The 15,466-nt window shown below is 31.0% G+C and overlaps 3 protein-coding genes across 3 annotated transcripts; all 3 read right to left on the bottom strand.

Annotated features, from left to right (window-relative positions):
• Window positions 1-470: 470 nt before the first annotated feature.
• On the bottom strand, window positions 471-2,628 carry LOC137828771 (UPF0235 protein At5g63440). The gene is made up of 5 exons (XM_068635454.1): window positions 2,098-2,628; window positions 1,933-2,029; window positions 1,372-1,460; window positions 1,036-1,104; window positions 471-853 (listed from the first exon to the last, which is right to left on the bottom strand). The coding sequence occupies exons 1-5, from the start codon at window positions 2,479-2,481 to the stop codon at window positions 794-796; spliced, it is 699 nt and encodes a 232-aa protein (XP_068491555.1). The 5' UTR covers window positions 2,482-2,628; the 3' UTR covers window positions 471-793.
• Window positions 2,629-5,227: 2,599 nt separating this feature from the next.
• Window positions 5,228-7,435, bottom strand: LOC137829813 (protein LAZY 1-like). Its single transcript, XM_068636741.1, has 5 exons — window positions 7,344-7,435; window positions 7,192-7,258; window positions 6,265-7,037; window positions 5,640-5,886; window positions 5,228-5,556 (listed from the first exon to the last, which is right to left on the bottom strand). Exons 1-5 carry the CDS (start codon window positions 7,347-7,349, stop codon window positions 5,537-5,539), a joined length of 1,113 nt encoding a protein of 370 aa, XP_068492842.1. The 5' UTR covers window positions 7,350-7,435; the 3' UTR covers window positions 5,228-5,536.
• Window positions 7,436-12,681: 5,246 nt separating this feature from the next.
• LOC137827712 (uncharacterized) lies at window positions 12,682-15,314 on the bottom strand. Its single transcript, XM_068633987.1, has 5 exons — window positions 15,158-15,314; window positions 14,658-15,071; window positions 14,527-14,581; window positions 14,281-14,366; window positions 12,682-12,985 (listed from the first exon to the last, which is right to left on the bottom strand). The coding sequence occupies exons 1-5, from the start codon at window positions 15,245-15,247 to the stop codon at window positions 12,833-12,835; spliced, it is 798 nt and encodes a 265-aa protein (XP_068490088.1). The 5' UTR covers window positions 15,248-15,314; the 3' UTR covers window positions 12,682-12,832.
• Window positions 15,315-15,466: the final 152 nt, after the last annotated feature.

Below are 15,466 nucleotides of genomic sequence, written 5' to 3'. Positions count from 1 at the left end.
TCGCTTTAATACAATAATCTTATAAAACTGATAATTTTATAATTTTTACTTATATTTTAAATTTAAAAATTACTTCTAATTTGAGATATTATTTAATACAAGAGTCTTAAATTTAGAAGACTGTCTTTATAAAACTCAAATGCTACACTTAAGACTACGAGGTCAAATTACAATGAAAACATTTCTTTTAAATGATAATTATTTTAAAATCATTTTTAAGATATTTTCTAATTATTTAATGATACAAAAATTACGCAGATAATATATCAAAATTAAATTCATACAACATTTCTCCTATTTTTTTATTTTTTTTATCAGCACAACATCATTTCTCCTATATATCATACTGAATTTATTTAGATGTGCAAGATAAAGAACAATAATTAAAACTAAAATTGATATTTTATATTAAACCAACGTTAAGACAAAGATTAAGTGACAGAAATTTAAAAAAAATATTTAACAAATGGTGAAACTAGAGGGCAATACATAATTTACCCGGATATATTGAAAAAAGAAAAAGATTCTGATACGTTTCTGTCATAACCAGGTAGGTTTTGTTCCCCTGATACTATCCAATCATGTGTTTATAGTACATAAGCATAGCAAGTAAGGTTTCTATTGCATCGTAGCCAACTGCATCGTTTAGTATCTCAGTAAACATTACAACTGAAATTTAAACCTCACTCTTTTTTGCAGAAAAAATGAGATTCAACCTGGCTTAATATGGAAAATGCAAAAGAACCTCACAGAAGCCAGACACACCATGGAAACTAAAGCTAAAAAGACAATGTTAAGGTTGCACAGCCTCCAAAAGTTTCTCATAAACTTGTCTAGCAGTCAAATCCTCCACCTGAAACAGTCGTCAAATGTGAAAATAATTACAAAGGGACAATCTTATAAGAGGGAAACAGAAATAATTAAGGCAGTGGAGTTAGTATGATTATTCAGAATAGTATCGTTTGGAATGAATCCCAAATCCATATCAATGTGAATGCTTCACACGAAGGTATACTTGATAATAATGTAACTCACCACAAGAAGCTTTGATTTGTTATTCCATCCTCTCTGAAGAGTCATCTGACTCAACCTCAAACCCAAAACCTATGTAAGAAATGTGTAGCGGAAAGTTGTCAGTGCTACAGTAGTCTTAGGCCAGAGGGAAAGATTCAACAAAGAGACACAACAACAAAAAAGGGCCACCAAAAAGTCCAAAGAGTTCTAGGAGGATCATGTGTAGTGTATGCACTGATGAACCAAGGCCATCTTCGCAACCATATCCCATGACCACAAAGTCACAAGGCAACAACCTTGATGTTGAGACAAAACTCACACCCGATAAAAAGAGAAACAGAGAGGGTTTAAATATACTTTTCCCATGAATTCCAAAAGTTCGTTGTTGGCCTCTCCACGGGCAGCAGGAGCAGCAACAGTGACTCGAACATCATCAGCATTTACTCCTGATACAGCAAAAACAATATAAATGTAATCCTCCAACGGGATTTTATTAAGAAATTATTCTTAAATTTCTCATTTTACAACTCCATGTTACAATGTGGATGAAAAGGTGAGCAATTATTCTTAAATTTCTCATTTTACCCCACCATTCTTTCTACTTTGCGTTCCATTTTCATTCCCTCTCCTCAATTAAGGCCTCCAAAACATTACTGTTCCATAATACCACACTGTTTCTTAATCCATGTATGCAAATATGAGAGGGTAGCAGGCATAGAAATATGCAAGCACATGGGATTTTGATAAGAATTAAGGTTGTACTTGTAAGCACATACGTGGTGAGCATAAATTAGAAGCATTTGACAAATAGTGTGATCGAAAAGTATTTGAAAGGACATAGAATGTTGTGATGACATTATTTGCAATTGAATGTATAGAGAAAGTGTAGATGAAATTAGAAGGGAAGAGAAAGGGTACTGGTGATTGCTGAACGCTGTGCACGATCTTCAACTTCTATAGCAACCTGAACAAGTCCTCCTTCAAGCTGGGATATACAGGGTGGAACGGGAGCATCCTGAAGAGAAAAGGGGTGAGAGAGAAGAAGAAGAAGAAGAAGAAGAGGAGGAAGAAAAGGAGATGTACCTGTGGGTTGGTTTCGGCAGCAACAGTGCTGAGGGCACCATCAAGGACGTAGATGAGAGAGGAAGAGTCGAAATCGTGGTCGGCGCGATAACAAACGAAAAGACCACAGCCCATACAGTTCATGCGGAATTGTTTCTCCAATTTGCCTTCGCCTCTCTTCAAGAGAACTTTTCCGGCGTGGTGGACATTGAATCGGGCGAGATGTTTGGTCTTGTCGAGCACATAAGCTTTGTCGGTTTTTCTTTTGGGCATTTTCTGCAATTGGGTATCTGTTATGAGGACGTGGGAAGCGCAGTGTTTGCAGTAATAAACAAACAGATCGGAGTGTGGACCCTCCGGCGCCGCATCCTCGCTTGAGTAAGTGTGCGTTGTTCTCTTCGGCATCTCTCTCCTCCGGTAACTGCCACCACCGCCTCACCCTTTCTAACCAAGACGCTCCTTTTCCCCACTCACTTTATTTGGGCCAGCCTTTCTTATTTATTACGCCACTGCACCCCCATAATTTCATTATTATGCACCCCATCTCATGCTAAGAGACCAAACTACCCTTACTCACCTATATTTTTTAGACCTACATTTCTCTCTTCTTCTTCCTTGTAGAAAAACAGTGTCGTAGTCGTCGCTCCTCCTTTCGTTGTTTGTTCCATTTAAAATGTATTTTAAAAAACATAATAATTTTAGATTCTATAATTTAAAATTATAATTTTAAATGTATAAATACATTTTGAACTGGATAATTTATGAGGTATTTTATTTTTGAAAAATATAAATTTTGAAAATTCAAAAGGAATTATACAATCCGAAATTTATTTTGTTTTTGAAATATACGGTTAGAATTATTTAATTCATAGTTAATTTTCATTTTAAATTTAATTAAATTGTTCTTTTGATTTATGTAGTATATAAATTATTAATATACAAAATAATTATTAGGACAAGAGGTTGTGTCTATCAAGATAATGGTAAATGAATATTTACGACGATTGTAAGAGAGATTGTGATTGTGGATTTGTTGACACTTTTATATTAGTCACCTACATTGATTATGTTGTCTTGAGATTATGAGGGTGAAGTAAGAAATAAAAATGCACTTAATTGTGATGTGGTATTATTTATACTTACAAACACCTATATTTTTGTGTTAGGATTGATGACAACTAAAGTTGGTCTTCTATGATCAGAAGTTAAGTAAACTTTAATCCTTCCTCGTTAGATCAAGGTTAGAGTGTTTAACTATAAGTTGTTGTCAGCTCTACAATATTAGTTACAACACAATTGATACAATATTAGTTACAACACAATTGATAAGGAGTTGATTTCTATATTTGAATAGATGACACCAACATTTTCCACCAATCATCCTATAAATCATGTCTTTGTAATAATATACTTCTACATATATTCTATATATTCTGCATATTCTATATATTCTACATATATATGATGTTTAATTTCACTACAATTACAATGAGGTTATTAGGAATGAAGATTCTAATGTGATATTTTCAATTATTGATTGGACAATTTAAAACTCAATCTTTTTATTTAATGTTTCAAATTAGGTAAACCGTAAGATATATTTGAATTGAAGAGTATAAAAGTTAAAGTGAAAATCATTAAAAAAAGGCGAAAAAAAAAGAGTGTGTATAAACACTTAAAACACTAATAGAATAAAGTCCAACGTAAGCAATTAATTCTAAAGGTAAATTTGAAAATGACTGGGTTATTGCTCATAAAAATTGAAATTGATTGGGTTGAAGAAAGAGATGGTGTATTTATTATTATCTTTCTCATTTACACCACTTCAAATTTCATCATGTCCAAAATAATAAATTTAACACCATCCTTCGCCTCAATAGTAAATAGAGCAAATTCTTAAAAATAATTATTTTAACCTTTAAAATAATTCTCTTTTATTAGAATCATATTCCGGTATTTCTGACTTGTTACCTTGTTGTACATAAATCTTCACCTAATAATAATTTATTATTGAACTCCCTATTTTTCTATCATGTAATACTCATACTATATTTGATGTTATTTTCTCATAACTTTGTGTGATTTTATATGGCAAATTCTATGATCTTATTATTAATGTTTTGACATTGTAATTTACAACTTTAAAGGTTATTAGCTAATTAATGTCATATATAATTTAATTCGTAAATACGTCAGCATATAACAAGTTCAATGCAGATTTTATGCCATGTTTTTAACAAGTCTTGATTTTCTTTTTCATATTTTCATATAAAAAATACACTACCAATTAGTTAGAAATTATTGTTGAAAAAGTATGGTTTTAAAATTACGTTTGTATTAAGACAAATAATGGAATGATGAACTATCCTTTCACTAGTTGAACATATCATGAAATGGAACATAATTATAATCATATTTTATTTAATAACAATAACTTATTAATGTATAAAATTCAATTTAAAAATATATTATTATGATTATTAGATTCAATAAATATAGTGTATTTAGTAAATATGATAGTTAAGATTATGTAAGAAAAATATGCTGATAAAAAAAAATGTAAGAAAAATATTGCTATATGTTTACATTCATATAAGTGATGTATTAATAAAGTTAATGAAGAAATATTAATTATTCGAAGTTTAATAAAAACATATGTGAAAAAATATTTATATAAGTACAATATTAACAAATAAATACGATCATATTCCATATAAAAAACATATCGTATTTTGAAATGTGATAAGCATTTTTTTTTTCAAATTTGACGGCGTGTTTTGAAAACAAAAATACGGTACTACACGTGAAAAACAATTAGAGAACTTTTTTTAGTCTAAATAACAAATATATCGATTGTAATTAACTAAATTACATGAAGTACTTTAAAAAAAAATAGTGTTAAATATGTGAACATATGTTATTTATTAGAAAGAGTTTTATCAGACATGTTAAATAGAAAGGAATAGTATTATGAAAAAATAATTTTGATTGAATTTAGTAATAAATAATCAAGATATATATAATGATAAGAATGAATTTTTATAACCTATTTTTGGTGTGAGTGTTCCAATTTATAATTGTAAATAGTTAATGGAATGCAGCCAAAGAGAAAAGATTGTAAGTTTGAAACAAACATAAAGATCCATAGAAATGAAGAAGTGAGATACTCTGCACACATATCAGTCCTTTCAATCTCCAATGTTGCTTCTGTCCTTCCATTGCACACCATATACATTATCTTTTATATATATTAATTTATACAATTTTATTTCAACCACAAATATATATATTGTCTATGATTATACTATTACTATACGGAACATATACTTGTATACATACACTACTAAGAAGTAGCCATGGAAGATGACTAGCTCTCTTATTTACTTCTTCTCCCAAACGTACTGTTTTCAATATCATATCATATTATCTTACAAATAATCTCCACCACGATCCTTTGTGTTTAGAGCTCCAACACCAAGTCTGCAGTATAATTAACAATATTTTCAGTCATGATATATATATGCATAAAGTACGTAATGGTATTTGTATAATTGTATGCTTACAATCGGCATCTGTTTTGATCCAGTGCTCCTTGTTGTCAGATGAATCTTCACAGCCAAGAGCAATCTTATAATACTGTCGCATGATGTTTTCCTTTGACACTGCTCTTTTCGGGTGTATCATTATATCTTCCTCTCCATGCACCACCTCATTCATTGTTTTCTTGTTCTCATTCTTTTGGTATTTATCACACTTTTGTGCACCCGTCCAATTTTCAGGATGAACTTTTCTGTGAAACATGTGCAGAATCTGCCACCCACAATTTCTTTTTCTCTTTAATAAGCTTATCCCAAAACATCAGTGCAATACAAGTAAATATATGTACTATGGAAAGCTATTCTTTGACACCACCCTTTTTAGCTACATCCTATAAGCTAATCATAAATTAATCAAAAGTTATATACAACTCTCAGGTTTTCAAAACATCATTTTCATGTATTATTTTTTAGGGTTTTCTAAATTTTAAGATTAGTAGGGTGAATAAAAGTGTTAATTTAGAGTTCTCTGAATTGTGGAAAAATAAGAATAAGAACATTTTTAAAATGACAATGGTAAGTTTTTCATAAGATATTTTTATCTAACACACATAGTGGAAAAAATTAGAGAAGAAAGAATGTGAAAGTGTACCTTATGCAGTTTTCTCTCAGCTGAAGCAGAATCAACAGATTGGGCAGAAGCAGTGGCTGAGGAGGAGCTTCGGGAAGAAGTGTGAAGCATTCTTTTCTTGAGCTTTTTTTTCATGAGATTCATGGCAGATTTCTCAGCTTCCCTCTCACTTCTCTTGTTATCATCCTTGTTTCCTCCAATGCTCTCCTCTGCCAGCTTGCTTCGCTGGAACAGCTCTCCCAGCGACGTTCTGTGCTCCTTCTGCTTTGCCACAGCCACAGTTGTGGTTTCTGACAGCTCAATTGCCGATCCAAAGAGATACCCCTGAAGAGGACAAACTGCACTTCCATTCCCATTCGATTCTCCTTCCAACAACGGCTTCCCGCTCAGGGTTATTATGCTCCCATGGCTGCTCCTCCCATTGCTCACATGGCTGTTTCTCCCACACGACGACTCATCATCCGCTCCCAGAACTTTCTCCAGCTCATCGTTTATCAGCTTCAGTTCGTTCTCAGTCACTTCATCTTCCTTTTCAGTTATGTTCTCCACAGATATGGCAAATGTCGGCGTTGTTGATGGATCACTGACAACTTGCTCCGAACCCAGAGTTCCAATTGCCAGGAACCCGTGGAACAGCTCGTACATCGCACCCGCTGAATCTTCCTCGTACTCATCGTCCTCCACACCAGCAAAAGATTTTCTTAGGTTCTGCTCTTTCTGACTTTGTTTCACATGTTTGTAATTCCCAAAGCTTCCTTTCGGATTCGGATAGTTGTGTTCATCATCACAACTCCCTTTACAACAACAAAAGCAAAGGTAATTAATGCACAAGTCAAAATTGTACTTGAATGATGCGACATATCAAACATATTAAGAACTCTTCAGATTTACACCACTTATATATGTTTTTTTAGTTTTGAAGTGCGATTTGCAACAAAACTTACGTACCGATGACTAAGTCTTTGAAGGGTTCAGTGGAATTCTGGCGAAATTTTCGGTGCATCCACCCAAGTAACTGGAGCAAAGAAATGCATGAAGTCAGTAATTACAGAATTAGAAGAACATATATGCATATTCCTGTAATGGATCTTTTTGCTCACCTTCATCCTTTGATGGTTGTGCTCAAAATATTGGGGTTTGTTTGAGGGAGTTGTGAGGAAAAGTGAGAGAAAGAAATGGTGTATTTGATGGGAATTGGTGGAGGAGAGGTAAAAGGAGAAAAACACAGAGATAGTTACAAAGGTTGTTTGTTATTGTATGTCGAGATTCAAGTAACCTTATGGGTTGTGGGGTCCTAAACAATGTTAATCCGATCATGTGGAAGGTGGACATAACTGTGAGGCTCATAATAATTCATATATCCATCAATGTTTCCTCATATATAAGTAAATTCAGTTTTCCATTCAATTCTTCACTCCACTACTGACCAAATGCCTCCCCTTTTCCGGTTTCGATTTAACAATACATGCATCAATGCATGCATGCATTCATGCACATGCATATCATGTAGTTAACGTGTTCGTCCCTAACCCTAAATCCTATGCATATGCATTGTTATTATTATTTAGAAATAAGTGATTGGTTGGAGATATCTGTCTTATAATTAAGCTCAAACAACAAACTAAACTTTTTATCATTCTTCATCTCATTCTTCTTCACTTTCGTCTACTTCATTCTTCTTCACTTTCGTCAACTTGATATAGTTAATCTCAATTATGTGTTGTAATGTTTGTTAGATTATCACCGGATTGAAAATTAAGAAACTTGATTCATACTCATGAAGTGTTTTCTTTTATTTTATCTATTTATTAATGATAAAAAAACTACTTATCATACTTAAAATATTCAACATAAAAAATACTATTCATTCAAAACCCTAATTTATTCAAACTCCTACACTTAAACTACTTAATCATTTTAAATTTTTATAAAATACAAAACTATATTCGTTTCATTCTTGTATATCAAATTTCACTTTACATGTTTTATATTTTTAAAATATCATTTATACAAAAGTAAAGCCCTAAAGTAAAAATTACGTATAATTTTTAATAAAATAATGTAATTTATATCAATTTTCAATTAAAAAAGTATGTATTTAAGATTAAATGTATCCCTTTGTCAAGTTGGAACACAATTTGGAAAATTAACTCTCAAAAGTTAACTATTAAAGGAGAAGAACCAAACATTTAAATATTTCATCAAGCATATCATGCATTACTTGATGTAAGACTTGGAATTTGTATTATAATATTGTTGAAATCATTTTGACTGCATCTCACTTGATTACATTTTACTTAAAAGTGTGATTACAAATTTGATGGTTAGTTTAATGTAACGTGATTAATGAATGTATATGTTATAGAGATGGATGAGGAGCATGGTGATCTTATCTTAAATCAGCTTTTAATCTCTTATTTATTCCACTCACCGACAAGATGGTCAGAATGAATTAATGACAGCAGATTTTTGCTTAATTGTTTGCTGAAATGGGGTTCTTGCATTTGGAAATAATTTGACTTGACCCACATGCTTTCTTATTATAATTATTATTAATCACTTACAAGAATGTTACTGTTTTTGTTGTTGTGAGTTGGCATGCTTCAAAAAATATATTTATAGGAGTTGTATTCAAACTTTTATAATTTTTAACAATTTTAAATTGCTTTGATTTTAAATTTTAAATTTTATACTCAATTTTACGAACTCATGCTAATGTATTTTTTTGGTTTTGGTTGGACTAAGGTTGGGACATTGTTATATCAATTTCATTTTCTCAATTGGTTAGAGTTTCTATCAAATTGCTGTAATTTTTTTTTTCAATATTATTATGAGCATTGACAGAAATCAATATTATTTTATAATTAATATTGGTCAAAGTTTAAAATCGAACAACCTCGATAGTGTTTTTTTTTTATCAATATTAAATACAATGTTTTCAATTTATACCAACTAGGGTAACTTTTCTTTGATGATAGCTGAGAATGTGTTTATGTCCAATAATAATCAAAATTATATTTTGCAATTTGGTTTTTATTAACGCTGATGTGACTAAATTTTAAGTAGATACAAGGCATAGTTTTTAATCGACATTGATATAAGTTATTTTTGTTTTACATCTTTGGAATTATTTATCTATTAATGTGGACCAAAATTAGTTATCAATTAATGTTAATTAGAATTTTATTGACTAATGCCAACAAGACTATTTTTCAAACAATGTCAAGTGCGTGTTTTTTTTATGTCTATTAGGATTATTTTTTGTTTTTTTTTATGTCTATTGGGATTATTTTTTGTTTTTTTTTTTTATGTCTATTGGGATTATTTTTTGGTTGATGTTTACAAAAATTATGTTCCAATTAACATCATTGATGTTATTTGTAGTCAAAGTTGATAATGTTTTTTTTAATGTCGTCTGAGAAAAAAATTGGTCAATCTTAATTAGCATTTTTTTTACCAAATGTCACTTTGAATTTTTGTTGAAACGACACATAAAAAATAATTATAACCAACAACTTTAAAAGAATTATCATGAATCGATATAAATAAAAGTAATTATGGTCGACATAAAAAAAAAAACTTTATGGTTAGCATGAAACTTTTCATTTAATTTTGTTTATGGTTGTTAACTAAAATAATCTTAGTCAAATTTGGTTGAAAAATAGCATAAACTAGTATCTTGTGAATTTGCACAAATTGTTCACTTTTAAAATATTTTTTTATAATTAGTATTAAAATAATAAAATCAAAATTCAATAAATTTATCTTATTTTATTCAAACAAAATATTTAAAACTAATTCAAAATTTAATTTTTTTAATTTTTTAAATCTGTGAACTTTTATATTAAAAAGCAATGTTAGGAAATATGATAACACATTTTATATTTTAAATTTTAGTTTGTATAATTTTTTATTTAATTTTTAGTAAATATTTTATTTTAAAATAAAATAGGTGAAGTAAGTCTTAGTTTATTGAAAGTTTACTAATAAAATAAGGAATGAATGAAAACTATAGAATCTAACAGACATTCTATAAGAAAAATAGGAGAGATAATATTTCAATATATAAAATATGTGTGTATGTTTTACCAAACACTACACTAGAGAAGATGAATAGTTTATCCATATATTTATATGATAGCAACTTGTCATTGAGTAAAAAATATAAATACACATATATAAATATAATATATATTTATAGTGAAGAATGGATTTTAAATAATGATTTTCAAATGCAAAGTATATCTATAATGTTGAACTTGTTTAGAGAGAGAGTAAAGTAAGTATTAACTAATAATCAATATATTTATCTAATTTTGAAATAAAACTTCTTAAAATTTAACATTATCAAATTCTTTGATAAAGTACAAAATTTTATCCAAATTTAAAGATTAATTCGATAACTTACTTTTATTTCGGTCTAATGTTAGATGTTCATTGCGATTCTATAAATAGACATATCAATTAAGATAAATATACGTATTAAACAATATTTATTACACTCACCTACCTTATATCAAACGTAACTTAGACATCGAAATACCTTTTACATATACATCACACACAACGACCAAAGACTGAGATCCCACAACATCATCTACCACGATCAACAACACCTAGCGAAAAATTCAAGAAAGGACCAAGACCTTTCCAACTTTTATAAGAATAAAATAATAATTATTATTAAGAATCATCTTCCGAGTATTGAAGATATGAAATTTATTGTGATTTTTCTTTAATGCTTATTTTTCCATCAATATAGTTTGTTTGAAACTAGTTAAAATTGAAGTAAATTCAATTATTTAAATATTATTATGTTATTTATTATTTTTCTCCCATGTGTGGGTAATAGAAAAAAAATTAATGATAGAAGACTAACACGATATCTTTAACATATAAATGAGGTCGATGAATAATTATTATAGTAATGTAACATTAAGAGAGAGAAATGTTAAATTAAAATAAAAGATTATTAAAAAAGAAATAATACACAGCAGATTGAGTCTTTATGTTTATATTTTGAATATAGTAAAATAATATACATGGGAATAAATTGTAGGAACTTATCTAGTATTTAAGTCATAACACATACAAGGAACACACATGTATTTGTTGATTTATCCTTTGATGTAAAAGAGTAAATAAATTATACTTGTATAGAGGGTCAGATAATTCATTATTAAAAGATATATTAAGAGAAATAAAATAATAAAATAATCATAAAGTAAAATATTTTATTGAGAGGAATAATAAGTATGATGCAGTTGATATGATTGATTATTGGATGAAAAAGGAGCGAAGAGAAGTAAATGATAGGTTGCATGAATTGTGGTAACATCCTATTGAAGTGTATGTTATATGTTATTGTGTTGTTGTTTAGATGTGATTGAAGGGTAGTGAAGGATTCAAACTTTATGTAGAGAAAAACATGTATCCATATTAAAGACAACCACAACAAACATCTACAAAACATCATCATCCACTCCACATTTAACTGCCTATCAATCAACACTCATTTCATACCACACATTAATTTCTCCAATTCTATGTTGAAAATTGATGAGAAGATAACGAAAGACGATGACTTTAATGTAAAATATTTAGATGTGGATAGATTGAGAAAAAAAAATAACTTAAAAAAAATTTGTGAGATTCACAATATTACTATTGATTTATTTATACTTTTATCTTAAAGTTCGTCCATTGACCATGTTTCATTTTTATTTTTATTCATTAACTATTTTTCATCCAACTCTTTTTTAACAAGTGGAAGGTGCCAACATTACATGAGAGTTACATCACTACCTCTTGTGTAACTGTTGTGTTGTGACTCATGAAAGAAAGTCGAGCATACATGTTTCAAGTTGTAAAATTTAGAATTCTTTCGAATGACATAATTTGAAAACTTCCTTTTATAAAAATAATGACTTACAGTAGAGATTTTAATATTTATGGAGCCTAGAACAAAAACATGAGGTGAAAAAAAGTTCCCTGTACCAGACAGATAGATAGCTGGCAGAAAGTATTTCATTCCTTCTCTTATATTTTTTATTCAAAAACTCATGTTTTTCAGTTTATCTCTCTTTTATTTTTATCCTCTCTATTTCTTTTCTTGATAATTATTTTATTCTTAATCTAAAAGATAAGAATATTACAATTTAAAGGAAGAATATCCTCTGATAAAATTATATGAAATTCTTCAAGGGCCGAGAAAAAATCTAAATCCGATCAAGATAACACAAAAATTGCTCAGAAAAAGTCTACCATAATTCACTAGCAATAATATTAAAATTGACCGTGAATATTATAGAAGGCTCTAATAATTCTCTTCACATCCATTTCCCCATCTGCATTTTGGTTTAAGGAGATACCATTCGAACAGGTATTAAAATTTTCAACTTAACAACAGCTCAAACAGTAATTCTACCAGAACACAGGTGACTGCTAAAAGTTTATTGGCTATGTATGAAAAAAGGTTACTTAAGTTCTCTTAAGAATAGTCGAACAAAATTTCCATAAAGCAGGAGTTTCTTCTCAATCTCAACAAGTTAATAAAAGGAAATGACCAACAAAATACACAAGAACCACCTCAAGCAATTGGAATCTCGCCACAGTCGATGATGGTCACGTTTTTCTTAGGACGGTCACCCCTATCTGTCTCCTGGGATTCGACCAACCTAACAATGTCCATGCCTTCCAAAACTTGGCCAAATACAACATGTCTTTGATCCAACCATGGTGTCTGCCAATTAATCAAATCAATTGGTTATTATATCAAAACCAAGGAACACGAATAATTTCAACCTCAGTTTACGAGATTAAGAGAATTAAGAGTTTTCTAACATTTCTTCAAATGTTAGGTTGTTGACACCATGTGGTTCTTTTAACTATAATTTATAATCAATGCTGTCAGGAAGAATCACTAGTTAAACCGTGAATAGCTCGATTTCGGGACCTTACAAATCTGCTCCCTAGCTGGATCATTAGTAAAATCCTAATCAGTGGGACCGTTGTAGTGGGATTGGAGCAAAATTGAGGGATCAGACTTCTTTCTGATCATGCGAGCTAGTTTGCCTGAAAGCATTTTAACCTTTATTTTATCCCTGAATCAGTTTGTTCTCTCCCATTATCAGACCTAAGAACCTTACACAGCCCACCCCATTCTCTCTGTCTCTTGGCCACTCCCTCCCATCTCTCTCAATCTCTAGGTTCTGATTACTGAATTTGTTTGTAGCTGTGCATTCAGACTAGCTGCGACTGTGCATACTGTCCATCCTGCACTCAGATCTCTCAAGTCTCTCAAGTCTTAACCCTCTCTCCCTGCTGCAATCGTGAATGCTAGTTGTGCTTCTACTGTATCAGCTGCACCAATAGATGAATTTGGTGTTCACATGCTTGAGAAAGTTGTGATGAGATTAATGAAGATGCAGCTGAGAATGTGTTGGAGGATGATTTTCCAGCAAACCTTATGTAATATCTACGTGACTAGTTACGACTCTGATGTTGTCATTTATGGTTTTCTTTTTCATATTTTCTAAGTATATATCTACATATATATTAGTATAAATGTAAAACTTTACATTTTGGTAAGATCCTACGATCCTACATTTATGATCTTGCATCCCCTCTTGATCCTAAGTAGAATGGCAATCTTGACAACATTGATTATCATATATCTAAAATTGCTATTTTCTACATTTGGGGTTTTCACGGATGAAATCAATGATTTTAAACATAATTTCACAGAATAATATGCAAAGCTTAGCAAATGTTAATCACGATTAAAAAAAGGCTCATTTGAAATGCATACGTAAAAGTTGCCAATAAAGTTAGAAGTTGATATGAGTTGCAGAACAAGCGTGCTTGTTTTGTAAAGGCAGGAATCTTTAAAAGCTAAAACAGTCTTCGTGTTAATGTAGCACAGTCGTTCATTGAAAGACAACATTGTGGCTCAAACTTATCTGTCTAGGTGCGGTGGCTTGGTGTTTCATTAGAAGAACATGGATAATTGGAAATATAGAAGACGAGGATATATACCTTGACAGTGCATATGAAAAACTGACTCCCATTTGTGTTGGGACCTGCATTTGCCATGCTAACAACCCCGGGTCCAGTATGAGACACTGGAGATATTGTAGATACGAGTATTATTAATATATATTTGCAATATAAATAACATTCAGATTAATATATGAGAAGAGGTTGCAGTGGCATTTGTTTAATAATACAAATAAGAATAAGAATAAGAAAAGGTTGGATAAAGTAAGGGAGTGAGGGACTGACAAACAAAATTCTCATCTTTGAAAGTGCGACCATATATACTTTTGCCTCCAGTTCCCTGGAATATACGATGGTTAGAAAATAATTAGAATGGGAAAATGGGAAAGAGAAGATAGATAGAGATAGATAGATACATTTCCTTTGTCAAAATCGCCTCCTTGAATCATGAAATCCTTGATGACACGATGGAAGGAAGAGCCCTTATAGCCAAAGCCCTTCTCTCCGGTGCAGAGGGCGCGGAAGTTCTCAGCTGTTTGGGGAACATCGTCGCCATACAGTCCAATCACAACCCTTCCCACAAGCTTCCCAACTGGATTTCCGATACCGATGTCGAAGAACACTTTCTGAGTAACTTTGGCCTGAACAATTGCGTCCTCCCCCGAAGAAGAAGAACTCGCCCGAACCCTCAAACCCCTTCCAACGGCCCTTTCTCTCACACTCAATGTCACTCCATAACAACCGCCAAACCCAGACCCCCGCCTCCTAAGCTTGAGGTTATTAGGATTAGGGTTAGGAAGGTGCAAACCTTTGATTTCTCCAAAATTTGACTGACAACACAAACACAAGCGAATCACATCATAAATCATAAACAATAATAATGTTGAATTGAACCGAGAGCAAGGGTAGTGATTACCAGTCTCAGTGAGGGAGTCGAAGATGCAAATGCAGCTGCCATGGATTGAGTCTGCAACTGCCACTGCCACTCTAACAACATATATATCATTATCCCACCGCATTTCTCAAACTCTATTCCGTCACCACACAAATTACTATCCTATCCCTTCCACCCCAAATTTACACATTTATCTCATTACAACGAATATCTTCAAAAATATCATTTCTTTTTTATTTTATTCACAACTTTTTTAAGCTTTTATTTTAGTCCTGTTACTTCAAATATTTGCTTTATTCTTTTTATATACACTATTTTTACTCCTTTTAG

Source organism: Phaseolus vulgaris, chromosome 7 (genome assembly GCF_000499845.2).
Source record: "Phaseolus vulgaris cultivar G19833 chromosome 7, P. vulgaris v2.0, whole genome shotgun sequence".
NCBI lineage: Eukaryota > Viridiplantae > Streptophyta > Magnoliopsida > Fabales > Fabaceae > Phaseolus > Phaseolus vulgaris.
Note: the sequence above shows the minus strand (reverse complement) of the source record. Positions and strands in the feature narration are given on the sequence as shown.

Excerpts from the sequence above, each read along its gene's own strand:
- LOC137828771 (XM_068635454.1), bottom strand. The coding sequence starts at position 2,481 with ATGCCGAAGAGAACAACGCACACTTACTCAAGCGAGGATGCGGCGCCG. Across the intron at positions 2,030-2,097 it reads CTGCCGAAACCAACCCACAG|GATGCTCCCGTTCCACCCTG; the intron begins GTACATCTCCTT and ends TTTTCTCTTCAG. Across the intron at positions 854-1,035 it reads ACAAATCAAAGCTTCTTGTG|GTGGAGGATTTGACTGCTAG; the intron begins GTGAGTTACATT and ends CGACTGTTTCAG.
- LOC137829813 (XM_068636741.1), bottom strand. Across the intron at positions 5,887-6,264 it reads CTGAGAGAAAACTGCATAAG|ATTCTGCACATGTTTCACAG; the intron begins GTACACTTTCAC and ends TGTGGGTGGCAG. Across the intron at positions 5,557-5,639 it reads GATCAAAACAGATGCCGATT|ACTTGGTGTTGGAGCTCTAA; the intron begins GTAAGCATACAA and ends ATTATACTGCAG.
- LOC137827712 (XM_068633987.1), bottom strand. The coding sequence starts at position 15,247 with ATGATATATATGTTGTTAGAGTGGCAGTGGCAGTTGCAGACTCAATCC. Across the intron at positions 14,582-14,657 it reads GCGATTTTGACAAAGGAAAT|GGAACTGGAGGCAAAAGTAT; the intron begins GTATCTATCTAT and ends CGTATATTCCAG. Across the intron at positions 12,986-14,280 it reads TTTTCATATGCACTGTCAAG|ACACCATGGTTGGATCAAAG; the intron begins GTATATATCCTC and ends ATTAATTGGCAG.